The 15,822-nt window shown below is 35.1% G+C and overlaps 1 protein-coding gene across 1 annotated transcript; it reads left to right on the top strand.

Moving 5' to 3' along the window:
* The first annotated feature begins 7,984 nt into the window (after positions 1-7,984).
* On the top strand, positions 7,985-15,547 carry LOC128243584 (uncharacterized). Its single transcript, XM_052961434.1, has 7 exons — positions 7,985-8,044; positions 10,221-10,352; positions 11,370-11,583; positions 12,320-12,509; positions 13,379-13,427; positions 13,940-14,142; positions 14,606-15,547. The coding sequence occupies exons 1-7, from the start codon at positions 7,991-7,993 to the stop codon at positions 14,913-14,915; spliced, it is 1,152 nt and encodes a 383-aa protein (XP_052817394.1). The 5' UTR covers positions 7,985-7,990; the 3' UTR covers positions 14,916-15,547.
* The last annotated feature ends 275 nt before the right edge of the window (positions 15,548-15,822 follow it).

The raw sequence follows: 15,822 nt of genomic DNA, 5'->3' as shown, positions 1-15,822 counted from the left end.
GACGGGTTTTTCTTAACATTTATATACATTCTATTAGATATATTTTGCACTTTGTTTGCACAAGTGTTCGGCGTCTTCAATATCAACTCCACATGCACATGAAAAAGTTTGCTTTAAGTGACGGTAAAAGCAATCCGGGGGTATCCTAGGTTAGGCCGATTCCCAGCTATTTTCAGCGCGAAAACAAAACCACCGCAGTAACTTGGCACTGCGAGGCCACCTAGAAGGTAAAAATACGACGTATTTCCCCCGCTATCCCCGGTACACCCCCGGACCTTGTGTGTGTGTGTGTGGGGGGGGGGGGGGGAGAGACGTGTTTACAATTGGCTGGTGCATAAAACAAACAAAAAATGTTTGATAAAAAACAACGTTTATAAACAAACAATTGTATGAACTGATTTAAAAAGGAAACATCAAGATCCTTAAATCATATGTCTTATACCATTATCACAAATGTTTGGGCACATTTAAAGCTGCACTCTCACAGATTGAACGGTTTGACAACTTTTTTGATTTTTTGTCTTGGAACAACCAATTTTTGCGAACATAGATCGCAGATTTTTATATTTAAGTTTAAAAAATGATGTTTTATGCATTTATTTTTATTTTGTTACTAACGGTTTAAGCCATAAAACATTAATTTTCGAAAGGAAATATGAAAATCTACGATCTGATTTTTTGTCAGCAATCTTATATCATTGGTTTGCAGATATTTGCGCAAACATTTGCTCTTTCCAAGACAAAAAAATAAAAAAGTTGTAAAAATGGTAAATCTGTGAGAGTGCAGCTTTAATTGGTATTTAATAACTCGCCCCCAAATTCGGCTTTTTTATAGCTTGTTTTACGAACCTAAGGACCCGATTCATCAAAGCTCAGAAAAATGATGTTTCGAAAGATGTTTTGCTTATTTAAAATCAACAAATTAAAATTATACAATTTGTAATCTGATTTTTAATAAATTGGTAATACTTGAAAAGTCAATGACAATTCATAACATGTTACAGTGTCAATGATAAAATGTAGGTACTGTTCGTAACCTCATTCGGAGCTCCTCGGTCATTTTTCTCGAACGAGAAAATTGCCCGAGGAGTTCCGAATGTACGTAACCCAACAATTTCATAGGCTCACACGATAACCCGTCAGCCAATCAATTTGCAAGAGTTTTTTTTATTTTAAAAAAGCCAAAAAAATGAATGTCATAGACAATCGAAGCTTATCTATATTCCTTTTGAATGTGGTGATTGTGAGGAAAAACTTTAAAGGCAAAAAAGGTTGAAATATATAGGTTTAGTTCTTGGTATATGTTTCTTTCATTATTGACGTAGAATTAATTTGCTTTTTCCGGATTGGATAGGAACTTGTCATTTTGTACCCTAAACATGTCGTACCCTTTAATTTTTGGAATTGTGATTATTTGTGTTTATGTATTGGATTATTTTTGTGTTAAGCATTACATATGTTGTAATTGCTATGCACATATATATATATATGTTTAATGCGATATTGAGTTAAGTTAATAATATATAAATATCACATTCCTGTGAAGGCGCTATTGAAAATTGCAAACCTGAGAATTATAATTTTGACCGAGGCAGTGCCGATATAGCTCAAAATGAAATGTCTGACAGAATTTTTAGACATGTGTGCCTTTACATGTGTACACAATGAATTCGCAGATACTGCATCCATGTATCGTCAGTTGATCTTCAATCTGTGCATGGTACAAGTGGGTTTCACTCTGGAATTCCATTACATGTCTCAGCTATTGTCATATTTCTTGCTGAGTATGGACATTTTATTTCAACAATGCCGCTTTCACCATTGTCACACACGATCGCATCTGATGTGGCACCGAGAAAGGAAAATGTGTTGCTAACAACTAAACCACATTATTCAGCCAGGTGGACAGGTGCAGTAATAATTAAATAAATATTGCCACATTTTTGTACAGCATCTGGCACAGGTGTCTCTTTAGGTTTTGAGTATGAAAAATAACAACACATACTTTATATTTAAACCTGTAAAGTAATTTTCTTCTTTTTATGGGTGTGTCCACTTGATATGTTGGGGGTCGACAGGAGAGAAAACTGAAACAGAAGGTTGCCACCAGGGTGAACAACTCAAACGCAAAAGGAGAGATCTTTCATCTTAAGACAATGAAATAAGGCAGCTGACGTCACAGTCATGTAGAAAGCAGTCTTTTAATGTCAACTGTGTTATGAATAAGGATAGCAAAGCTAAAATAACACACTAAGATAACATACCCTCTTCAACATTTTAGTTCCTCCAAATCATAAATAAGACATGCATTTGGAATTAAGGAATGTCAGTAAGATTTGGATTAGGCCTACATTCAACGGTGCTGTTTATGTAACCATATCAACTTCAAATAATGAAAAAATAAGAACAATATCATCAATATGGATTCCTGAATTATAATATCGTTTTAGTGTAGCCCTAAATCTTTATACGTTGAGTCTTTTCTTAAATTCCTGATTAAAGTTTTTTCATCAATAATGCATTTTATATAGCATCGAAACATTTACTCAGATCAAAACATACACAACTAACTAATTGGTCACCGCCTTTACTGTTGCTGTCATTGTGGGACCACTCATTCTCAAACAAGTCAGAAACATAAATAACTTAACTAATTGTTGATTTAGTTGTTGACATATTCTGGGACATAGTAGACGTTCGAAGTAGAGTGCTCTTATTTGTACTGTGGAAACTACAGGGACAAGCCCAGTAGGAAATCATTCAAAAATAAAACCCTGTTTCAAGGTACATGGTAAGGGTCAAAGCGACGATTAACATGAGACAAAAACGTATAAACACCACATACACAAATATAAACACCACAAAAAGACCACACACGCATAAAAATTGCTTTACCAATAAAAGATCGTAATACCGCCTTGGAGCAGTCCGTGGAACGGTCAGTAAACCACGAGTTTACTGGAACATGGTTCGACTAAGAGTATGGCGATAATTTTTTACTTGTCCCAACATTAATCAACAAAGTATTTACAGTACTACAAGTTTACACCCTAAGGTAGTTCACCTTGGCCAGTATCAAACAGAATTGACGAAGCTTGCCGGAGATGGCCGAGATGTTACGATTGATTGCATTCTATAAACTGATAATACGGTCAATATCATATCATCATTTTGAACTCTTAACAGGCACAGTGGTGAACAAGGAGAAGTGCTTTGGCTTATTTTATGATAGGTTATTAGTACAATTCCAAAATCTTTGCACTGGCACCAATGACGCAAAATGACTGTTATGGACAGCGAATGACGGTTAATATGACGCAGATAGAATATATATATATGACAGTCACCTATTAAGCATTGCCCTTCTTTACTTAACATGACACCTGGAGATAAGCAAAAGCTGTCAGAATAAAGTTCATAGATGTAATCATAGCTAATTGTGAACCAAAAAACATGTCAATTTTAATTTAATCTTCATTAAAGTTCTGTGAAAACGCAACACGAACAATATGGATAATAATATTGTGATCATGGCACTGTTGGTGCTTGTATATGGTGGTTTTGGTCAGGGCTTCCTTATCGACTGTGGTCTGTTGTGTGGTCATGGAACGAGTGGAGACGAGATTCATCGAACAATGTGTGAATGTATGTTGAACCTCTACAGTCACGGCACGTATTTAGATATAAACTGTATTTGGTACTATGTAACCATCACGAATGAAGTATTTGTTAACGAGATATTTGGTCTGATTAATTAATAATACAAGAGCTTTAGATTGAGTGTATAATTTCAATCACGAGATAAGTGGGCGAAGTATCGGTTATGCCCCATGTTGTCAAGAATACGACGTTCAATAACTATAGCAAGCGGTTAAGGGAATATACGAATATAAGTTTATAAGTGAATAGGGTTGTAATTTATTATTCGGGGGAATAATGTGTACGCGAGAACAAAACAAAAACATTTGATTACAAATGTACTGCTTTCGTGATGATTGACAACACACAGTTGTGTTGTTTTCTGTCAGTATTCTAGTTTATGGCAGGCAATTCTTGGAGTCGCAACATTTTGTTATGCGTTTAAATACTCCTACGCATATTCCGTTGCATTGCTGGAATGAGTTGGAAAGGAGTTAAACTGTGAGTACGGTCACATTGCAACGCATAACAAAGTGTTTTGGCTCCATTAATTGCCTGACGTGTAGTTTCCTTTAATCTTCTGTACACCAAAAATACTGTAGATATCGACGTCGATGATTTTCTTTAGAGTAGTAATACGGCGTTCGCCTTAGGCCATACCACAAAGATGATATGTTTAGCGTATGGTCCAAACAAAACTGAATTACCTGCAAGCCTAAAAAATGTCGAGAAAAACGTCAAGCAAAGAGTCTTTATTGAGCTTGATTTAAGAATATATGTAGCTGCTCGGGCAATGCTACACTTAATGACAAAACTATACACTTGCAGCTTCAAAAAGTACTTAAAATATAACAATGAATTTTACATATATTTTTCATATTTCTGCTTAATTTTGATTTCAAATCTTTTCAAAGACGAAAAACCTCCCATCGATACATTAGCTTTATTAGTATCTCAAAAATACAACAAAAAGGATTAATCAAAATCGAAAACAGTGGTTTTTAGGAAGGATATCGTGTTTTGGAAGAAAGATGCATAAAACACGGTATTTCTACCGTATGAGACGATCGTTGATTGCTGTAAATCTTTTAGGGCCCACCAGATTAATATTTGTGCGTTACGATTTTGAAATCAGTAATTGATATTTTTCATAAATAGATCATTTTGTAAGAAGATAAAGGTGCATCACTCAAAATTAATGTTTGTTATATTGATTTTAGATAGTAGCACTTTAATGCTGACCAAATAACTACACATCATTCCAATGAGTCTTATGCTGATACATTGTTTTTATAGGTCACCATCCAGAGACTACTGTGACGCCTACACCAAGGCCCACCACTACGTTATCGATGTGCGACTACCTGTGTTCCATACAGATGGGAGGTGCTGCCTGCGACTGCAGTAAACCCATCCTACCAGGAAGATAGTTCATCATTTAACTTTATGTGTTATACGTTATGTAAAATATTATTGTAAAAGAACTGTGCTTGTCTTTTGTTAAGTTGGTAGTTAGTGTTTAATAAGCTCTATTATTTGAGCTATCGCCTGAATTCAACTTTAAAGGGACTAGACACCAGATGGTCCAACAATCGGCAAATACAGTATTGTATTTCCTTAAAACAAGCATTGAATTGTCAATGCTAGCTAGTGGTAGGCCGATAATACATCATTGTACATAATTAAAAGAATAAACGCGAAGATCATGTTGTTGTCTCGTCTGAGTTTCCCAGTTTAAAAATAGCGCACACTGGTTTCCCAGTCAAGTTAAATCATATCTGTTTATGAGTACATATACATATTATACCAACGCTATTTTAAATCTTACTAGGATTTACCTTGTAGACAATCCCAGTTAATTCCTTGGGAAGAGGTGCCAAAGGTCGACATTTGGCGACCATTAAAGGGACTGTACTCCGTATGATAAAATAGCGAAAAAAAAGGAAAATTGTCGAAAACTGACATAAACTTGGCATCGATGTGTACAATGCATTGAAACTTACTAACTGAAGTACCACATAGTTTACACTTTATTTTAGTTTAGCAGTTATTTCGTAGTTTTCCATTAAAAAAGATTACTGGGTATGTCTACCAGGTAGAATTCATTCCCTATGCATGATTGGCTAGTCGGTGTTATCACGTGATATATCCGAGGTAGGAGTATAGCTTAATTATGTCACCCAATTAGAGTAAGCCGTCGTAGCTCAGTGGATACGACGCTGGACTGCAATTTTGGCGACACGGGTTCGAACCCGGTCTCCGACATAAAAAAAATCATTTTGGTACTTTTTTTTACAATTATGATATTAAAGCGTAACACATTCTATTAGATAATTGTCCTGACATTCGATACAGAAAAAAAACTTTTTTGGTGCCAATCTGGTGTACAGTCCCTTTAATCGCACGCGCTATCATTGGCTGGGCATTGAAGGGAAACGTTTCGTAATTGACGTTACGTCATCAGTAACGGCAGTGAATTTAACTACATGAGACGGCAACAAAGCTGCTTTTCATGAAGATGGAGTGCTTTGTAATGTTAAACCATTAAAAGATATTGTGAAGAACCGGCGTTTTTGTCTGGCCACTGTGAATGTGCTAATCACGAAACGTACACAGCCAGAGACGAAACTACATGTATCAACTTTCGGGCGACCTTTAAGGGCTAACTTATCAGTTGTCGCGGCAAAACAGGCCAAACTTTTGAATTGGACGAAAAAACTTACTAGGGCGCTTTAATCAGTTACTATGTTTATATCACGATAGTTGCACTGTGCACTCTTATCATTAGACTTTGATAAGTTTAGTTCTAGTTTAGTTTAATAGATCTGTAAGGATATAAATACATAATTTTATGCTATAATGAATGAATGTTTTGCATCATTCGTCCAATTACTAGAGTTTGTTCACACTGATTCGATTGTTCAAAACTTTGTTTAAGTTAACAATGTTGTTAAAGGTATCGTTGTTCACTTTAAGATGGCCTCATATATACTTGTATAAATCAAGTACAGCTGAAACAGTTGTCTCAAATCTTATAAGAAATATTGCAGATTACAGGTCTTTAAACTTCTAGTGCAGTTACAATTTTAAAGTTAACAATGATGACGTTAACAACATTGTTAACTTGAATAAAATTTCCAAACAATCGGCTCGTTGTATAGCAATTCAACATCTAATTAATAAAAAGTGTACATACAGTATTTTAACCAGAGATTTGTTTACATTGAGTAGCAATTTAACATCCAATTTATAAAAACAATTTATACATACACTATTTTAACTAAGTGCGAGTTTGAATCTTCATTGGACATGTTAACTAAGAATATCAACTCGAGTTCAGACTCAATACCAACATTACGGACATACCTTTATTTACCTCGGCCCGTGACATCATCTTGGTGGTGAATTTTGCTCAATACTCGAAATACTCAATATTATTTGCACACATTTTGTAAAAGAAGTCGACTAAAAACGATATTTTCAAAAAAGTCTTAGTACGTGATACTATAAGTTAAGGCTCTGAGACTCCCATGGTGGTTACACATTGCAATCGAACCAAGGTGACGACCACCGAGCTTTGTCGGCTCCCATTTAACCGGGGCTGGCCATTCTTTGTTAGTTTATTTCCGTTCTGTAACGCTTAGAGTATCACTCAACGTTGTTACACGGCCACTTTTCCTTTCTTCTTTTTTTCTTTCTTTTTTTGCGGGGGGGGGGGGGGGTGTCTTTTTTTCTCTCTGTCTTTAAAACATGTTCAATGATGAGTGTAAATGCCCCCTTTTGTCTTCTAAATGTCTCTTTAAACTGAACGGTTTCTGGATTGCGGACAAGGTCAAGCCATCGTTCAGCCAATATGCGCGGACAGGACTTAAAATATCGCATACCTCCTCCTCTGAATACAATTGTTTAATATACACTGTGATCGACTGGCATTCAATAGTTCAACATTGTTTCTTTTAAAATTATGTATTCCTTCATAAATAAAAATAATTAGATATAGATGGAAATGAGTGATTATTAGCTGGGACCAATAACAATTCCTTTTCCCAGTTATTAGGAAGCTCGGGGGGTTGCCTGCAGGGTAATTTAATTTATACGTTGAATTTTCAATTGCCTTTTTACTTTATTGCTTTCAATAAATACTGGTTATAAAAGTCAACTGGTTTAATTATACAATTCAAAGAGAGTATTTTAGTTTCAACGCCTGCCCAGTAAGTAGCTGTAGAGAACTACTCTCGTTTCCCGTTTGGCTGGGGCGCAATATTAACCAGACCCCTCTGATTGTGGTGACAAAAATTGGTGTAACATAACCTAAAGAAACAATTCAGTGTAGTCTCTCGTTTAATTCAATATGGCGACGAAAAAAGATGAATCGATGGAGCTGCAAGAATTTTTAAGGACTAGAGTGAATATATTACATTATATCAGTTTTAATGTGTTAAGCGCTATAGTGTGGTCTTTTCTTGTGGGGATGTATTTTTGTATTATGTTTATTAATTACTATTTCTTTGTGTTTTTTTTTAAATAATAAATATTTTCCTTCTTTTCACCATATTATTGGTAAAACCGTCTTAAATTTAACTTCCCTGTCATTAATACTACCAATATACTGTCGTTTAAGTAAGAGTAAAATAAAACCAAGTATTGGTGGGTCCAACGTATCCACTTATGCTCCTAAATTGACCAAAATGGGTGCATTATTTAAATCAATTACATACTTCCAAGCATTTTTAGAAATTAAGAGGTTAGTCGTGCCATTTCGTGATAATTGGCCAGAATGACTCAGAACTACCTTGTAATGAGCATGTGGGACAAATATCAAGCAATGGCCTAGCTGCACAATGTTTTTATGCATTAGTCAATTGAAGTCCAAATAATTGTACGTTGGCGAATTTATTTTACGATTTTGATGGTAAATCCTTCACATACAAATTGTTTTGTACGAAAAGTGGGTAGTTATTCTAATAGGGATTCCAGGTTAAAGCATATTGCGTCTATAAAATATCATAAAAACAAGAAATATTACCAGATAATGTTATTTTATATTAGTTCTGTACACAAAAAATAAATATTCAACACATAATTATGAGTGACGGGTTTTTCTTCATTTCATTCTGTCAAAACATAACGATATATACATGAAGGGCACCTGCAAGGCTTCTGTTCACAATTTTAAAACTATCGGAACATTTCAGCCATGTTCCGCTTGGCATAATTGTTGTCTGTGTCAGTCAACTTTCGTTTTATTGGAAAGGTAAATAATGTGTTTTAATGCATTAAATTCTTGTTTTGTGCAAAATAACTTTTCACTTACATGGTAAAATATGAATATAAACCTTTATTATCCATTTCAACCATAAAATACTTCACTTAATCAGTGGTCGAAATTAGCACAAGCCCGCAAGCCCTGCACTGATAAAATGACACCCGGGCTTGCTCAAATTCTGAATTTTATATAGCAGGGCTTGTTCAAAAATATGATTCCATGCAATAGTATAAGAATTCAGGCTTGTTCATCTAAAAGTCTAATTTCGATGACTGCTTAATACTATTTCAATATTTTTCAAACACCCCCAGTTTTTGCACAAACCCGTTTAGACGTTAGGGATTGGAAGAATCCCGTTTAACACGTCTATTATTTTAGACTTTAGTCAATTGTAACCACAGCCCCCCCCCCCCAGGTCCAGAGAATAGCGGGGACTTTGACTTTCCGTCCAGCCATACCCGGGTAAAATCCCCGCCCTGCAGGCACGAACTGATGGTAAAATGATTAAATCCCCAACAAATGCCCCGGCACCCCAGGGCGCCTAGGTAAGACCCGTTCCACGCTATATTTTTCGCAAAGACAAACATACCGCATTCACCTGGCACTGCGGGGGCCACCTGCAAGTGAAAGGTTAAAACATGGCCCCTTTCCCTGCTATCCTGGTATACCCCCGGACCGGGGGGGTGGGGGTGGCTGTGGTTACAACTGACTGGTGCATTACCTGTTGAGAACTTGAATACATATGTAGGACACAACAAGTTGATCATTTGCTGTGGGGATTTATCGCAACTAAAAATCGAAAAAAATGAAAGAAAAAAAACATTTGGGGGGGCCTGCATATATTTTTGTGGCTGTTCCGAAATTATTCTGTTTTCTTCTGAATTATTCCCTATTCCTGAACTTCTTTTTCCTAGAATTTAAACCTGCAAAGTTAACTCCACATTTTTTTTTAAATTTCCATTCTGTACATTCTTTGCAAGCAAACTTTAAGAGAATATACATCTGTCCTCATGTCCAGGAAAAGTTTGGTCTGGGTAACCGCAAAATAGCATATATTTGTTAAGGCAGTATTACTTTATAATGTATAATATATAATTACAACAATAAAAGCAAAAGATTAAATCTTTTATCAGTAAAATGATTGTGTTGTATTTTCCCTATTAAGTATTATTGGACTTATCACCCTTTTCCCCCCAAAGGAATCACTGATAGCTCTAGGCACCTTAAAACATCATTATAATGTCTAATAACATCATTGTAGTATACATCAAAGTGAAAAACATCATATAAGTACATATTTATCTTTTGTTTTCAGTATAGCAGCTGTATGTTCTGCAGTGGGTATTATGGGAACAGTTTTGGGGAACCAGTGTGCAGTACCTGTCACATGTTCCTTTTCTCGTCTGACATTAACAAGGAAGAAGGGGAGGAGGAAGTGTTTGGAGAGGTTAACATACACTAATTATTTTTGCTGCACGTCCTGACTTATTGTTAGCTTGTCTTTTTTTGAAGAAGAAAAGTCGAGGTATTGTTATAGCCAGGGTATTGTTGTCAGCGTGCAACTGTTAAACTTTAACTTTGTCCATAACTTAAAAAAAACATTCAATGAATTTTTCTCAAGATAACTAAAAACTTAAGGATTTGGTTTGTTAAAGCTGCACTCTCACAGATTGAACATTTTGACAACTTTTTTTATTTTTTGTCTTGAAACAAGCAAATGTTTGCAAAAATCCATGAAAACTAGTCAAATAAGACTGCTGACAAAAAATTAGATCGCTGATTTTTATATTTAAGTTCAAAAATTGATGTTTTATGCATTTTCCTTAAACCATTAGTAACGGTTTAAACCATAAAACATTAATTTTCGAACGGAAATATGAAAATCTTTGATCTGAGTTTTTGTCAGCAAACTTATATTATTGGTTTGCAGATATTTACACAAAAGTTTGCTCTCTGCAAGACAAAACATAAAAAAGTTGTAAAAATGGTTTATCTGTGAGAGTGCAGCTTTAAACTGTCCTTGAAAGCTTAATTATTTAACTTTTACTAATATTTGCTTTCTCTATGTAAGAATCAGAGCTGTCTTTCTGTTCAATGTAAGCGTTATTTTACTAATATTTATTTTGGCATTGACCAGGAATTTCCCTTACACAGAAAACCTGTGTCCCTTGCTCAATTTTTTTGTAAGCTGGGATCTTATGTCAACCTTAGTTCTTCAAAATAAGCTTTTGATGAGTACAAACAATATATTGGAACCCTGTAATATTACAAAATTACTCAATTTTTTACAACCATGAAGGACCCCCAGCTGAAAATTCTTAGGTAAAACTGTGTCAATAAAGTAAAATAAAGAAAGTTACATTGACTTTTCAATATCCAGATATATTGGCCTGAAGTGATATTGAAAATGAATACTCAAACTGTTTGCAACCGTACATTTACATCAATAAACAAATACCTTTAGAAAGCTGACTCTGGTGACAGTGGGAATGAAGAACCAGATATGGCACAGGACTTTTGTGAGCGCCCCATGATGCCAGCCAGTGCCGCCCATGCGAGGGCCACGCGAGAGGTCTCACACAAGATGGACAGGCTAGCAGAGAGGATTGGCATGCTGACAATACCAAGGGAGAGGGATAATATACCCGAGGGTCTAGTGGACTCATTACCTCCTGAAGGTTAAACTATTTTCTGTGCTTATAATATATATTATTTATAAATATCTCTTAATATTCAACATTTTTACCACAAAAATGGGGACTACATTGTAATGTTACAGTTATATGATACTAAGATTTTATGAAATGTACATGTAGTCACGTAGCAGGTATACATGAATCATGACAAGTTATGATAACCTGCACTTTAAAAATTTAATGGATTGACAATGGCTTATTGTGATATTTATACCAAAGTTGTTAACTTTTAACATACAGAATGTCTCAAAGAAAGTGTAGGAAGATTTTAAAAAAGCACTCGCACGAAGCTTGGAACTTTTTACGTGTTGGAGTTATTAGATGCAAGAATATTTAAATCAGATTGTTCATTTGATTCTCAATTTGTTTTCTCGACACCAATATTGTCTCCTAGTTCTGCGGGCTTTGTACAAATTCTTTGATGACTTACTTCATATCAATGCTGTATGGGGAGACAAACATTAACATCACAAGAGCCGGAAAAGGCACATTTCCTATACAATGGATATTAGATGCCATATTTTGAATCTTAACACAGGTACTACCGTACATGTATTGAGTTGTAGTTCTGCTGGTTGTATTCAAGTACCTGGACGACATATCTCTCTGGACAGCGGGCATGTTGTGTCCCTGGAGGCAGCAGCTTCATCAGGGGGAGACAATGTTTATGAGATTCTCAATTTGTAAATTTAACATTGGTCCGTGTTTTGTATTCTAGTACTTCTGGTTGTATTCAAGTACCTGGACGACATATCTCTCTGGACAGCAGGCATGGTATGTCCAAGGTGGCAGCAGCTACTTCAAGGGGAGACAACCGAGACTCGCTGGCATGAGTTTATCAAACTGAGATGGCCGCTCTTTAGTCCCAATTATAAAGTGAAAAATTGGAAAACAATTTACACTAAGTTGTAAGTACATGTATCTTTTGAGTGTGATTCTCATTATTTTGTTATTATTGATGGGCATTGAATAAGCTGATGTTGTTTTGTTTTATTGCATAATACAAGTCAAGTCAAGTCAAGTCAAGAAATTTATTAAGTAATCAAAGGCCACCGGCCCAAAATACGTGACATACATAATAAAACAAACAATATACGAGTTGTGTCAAGAAAAGGAATTTAAGCATATATCCAAACATGAGTATATCCTTTTAATTTTTAATTTCTAAAAGAAGATGATACACATAGAAAGACAACTTACTTAGAGTCTCATAATTAGTTGTTTTCATAAGGCTATAAAAGTCATTTAAATCTGTACCAGCAGAGTACCAATTAAACAAATATTGTCTTCTTATATTGTCATACTTTCTACAGACAAAAAATGCATGATATTCACAATCTAAGACAGATAAATGTTCGTTATCATAACAAAAAGTACATACAAATGATAAAGTGAAAACTACAGGGTCAAGTTTAGAGGTCAAATATTTTTCTTAGTGTGTTGATTTGGTTCTAATTTCAAAGAAAATGAGAATGCTTACAAACAAATTTCTCGAAATGAGGTAAATTTTCGTGATGTATTGAAAGAGATTAAAATGTTGACTTTATTAAAAAAAATCAGAACAAAAACAATACTGCCACACATAGATTTATGTGTATGGTTTGTTATCAACGATATAAAGCTTTGATGTAGGTTATCAATAAAATGTTATCATGACTAATAATTAGAGAATTAGAGACTGGCCACTTTGATGATAGGTTAAATTCACTTTGCTATGACCATTATTGAAATTGAAACGCTTAATAATATTGTCACCATGGTGTTTTCACATTTTCAGGTTAGAGAGTTCTCCATGTAGATACTGCCTTGAAAGTATGATGTTACAGGTAACTCTTTTCTTGTACATGATAATCATTAAATAATGTACTTAAAGGCATCAGTTCTTTTTTTTCACAGCAAAACTTCTTTTTGCACAGATATATTTTTTTAAGTCTGCATGAATTTGTCACTTTGACTCAAATATTGTACAACTGTGACACCTGTGCAAAATCTGAAAGAGGCCTAGTTTTGTGCACAATCCTGACTCATGTGCAGAAAAGAGACTGATTGGCCTAGTTTTGAGAACAATAAAGTGCAAAAACCAGACTGATTGACATAGTTTTGTGGACAACGCCGACTCCAGTGCAAAATCTTGGACTGTTTGGCCTACAGCTTATTTTGTGCATAGCTGTGCAAAATCTGAGAGTGATAGACAGTTTTGTGTGATTGGCCTAATGTAGTTTTGAGCATAACCATGACTGTAGAGCAAATCCTGAAAGTGACTGGCTAACTAGTTGCATGCTCTAATTACTTTATATCTAGGCTTTCTGCAAAATCACCAGATATCTAATGTTTTCAGAGCACTCCCCCAATAGAGGAGAACTCCTGGCGTCACAGACGTCTGCGCAGTGAGCTGAAGACATTGAAATCAGACCCCCCAGAGGGTATAAGGGCCGAGCCCCTTGACCGTCATTGTTGTCACTGGCAGGCCTCGATTACTGGGCCCCAGGGGAGTCCTTTTGAAGGCGGCCTGTTTCTTCTGTATCTACAGATACCAGACAGGTAAATTTGCCATGTTTTTGTGTGGCTATTTTGAGATATTTGTTTTGTATTTCAAGTACATGTTTTGCAACAGTTTTGAATATATATATATAATTATATATAAATCTTTGAATCTATATTAACTAACTTTTGCAATTCTCATACTTGTAAAAGAGTTACTTTAAGAAACTTACAGATCTTTCACCCTATTATGAATCAGTTACAACCATTAGATTTAAGCAACATAAAAGTGATAATGTACAATTATATTAAGTTTTGATATAACCTGTTATGTGGTCAAAGATTTTAAGAGAATAAGCACAAATGATGAACTTTTGGTTCTCGTTTGCCCTAATTCTTAAGTTAAATTAAATTGTTACTTTTAAATGTTACTTTGCTTAATCTGTATATACTTTGTATTTACTGTTTGAATAAATGAAATGTCCATGAAAAAAAAATGCTATAAATTATTCCTGATTTTCAGTTATCCAATGAGGCCACCAAAGGTTCAGTTTATAACAAAAATATTTCACCCGAACATTAGTCGGCATGGTGATGTGGGTCTGGACTCAATACATTACAACTGGAGCCTAGCATTGACAATTTCAAAAGTACTTATCAGTATACAGTCATTACTAACAGACCCTTACTGTGATGTGTGTATGGAGCCGACCATAGGAACAATGTATAAGAAAAATCATGGCGAATTTGACCGGATAGCTCGTCTGTGGACTTGGAAATACGCTATGCATGATTTTCTTATGCCAATGGATATAGATCTGAATGGTGTGTGAAATATTCAGATTGGTGAACATTCTTAATTGTGTATTTGTTATCAATAAAGAAACTTAAATTAAGGTTTAACCGTGAGTAACCCTGCTCCCACAATACTAAATACTCGTACTCCCACATTTTCTACCAGAATCATGCTTAACATCATACTGGACATCATGCTAAACAAATACATTCGGAACTCCTCGGGTATTTTCCATTGAAAACAACCTCGGATGTACATAGATGGTTTAAAATGTCAGAAATCTTAACAGTTTAACAACGATGCAAGTTGATCGTTTTGTTATTTCAATTAAGCAGGTAAACTTAATCGTATAAATATATGCAAGTGTGCACTTCTGTGGCAATCAATTTAAATTTAGTAATATAAAATACACGTTAAAACACTTCTATTAATTGATACCGATATTTAAAACTTTACAAACTACTTATACAGATGTCCCAGCATGCATCAGAGGATGTTTTTGATGGAAAATGGTTGAGTTCCGAATAAACAAATAATCTGTGTACCATCATAAGCAAAATGGCCGAGGAGTTCAGAATGAAACAAATAATAGCTTTAAAAGTCTGCATACCATCTAATGCAAAGTTTTGAGTATATGCATAATGCGTGTAGTGTTCTGTGTTATGAATAATAAAAGACATAAAGTAGCAGACCCTTGTATATGTAAAGGGGTAAGTCAGACCCGAAACGGGATTTGTATAAAAGGTTTCTCCTGTACAACAGTTTAACAACTAACTATGATTCTTGAAATACATTAATATAATGCATGAATGTTATTAGCTGACTACTAGCTGGTAGGCAGAGCTTATCAGATCATGCAGAGCATATCAGAGACCACTACAATGTGTACTATGTACCACCTTCTTGAGTACCAAGTGCGCTTAAAGCTGCAATCTCACAGATTG

The sequence above is a fragment of the Mya arenaria genome, chromosome 8 (genome assembly GCF_026914265.1).
Source record: "Mya arenaria isolate MELC-2E11 chromosome 8, ASM2691426v1".
In the NCBI taxonomy this organism is placed as follows: domain Eukaryota; kingdom Metazoa; phylum Mollusca; class Bivalvia; order Myida; family Myidae; genus Mya; species Mya arenaria.
This window is presented reverse-complemented; position numbering and strand designations above follow the sequence as displayed.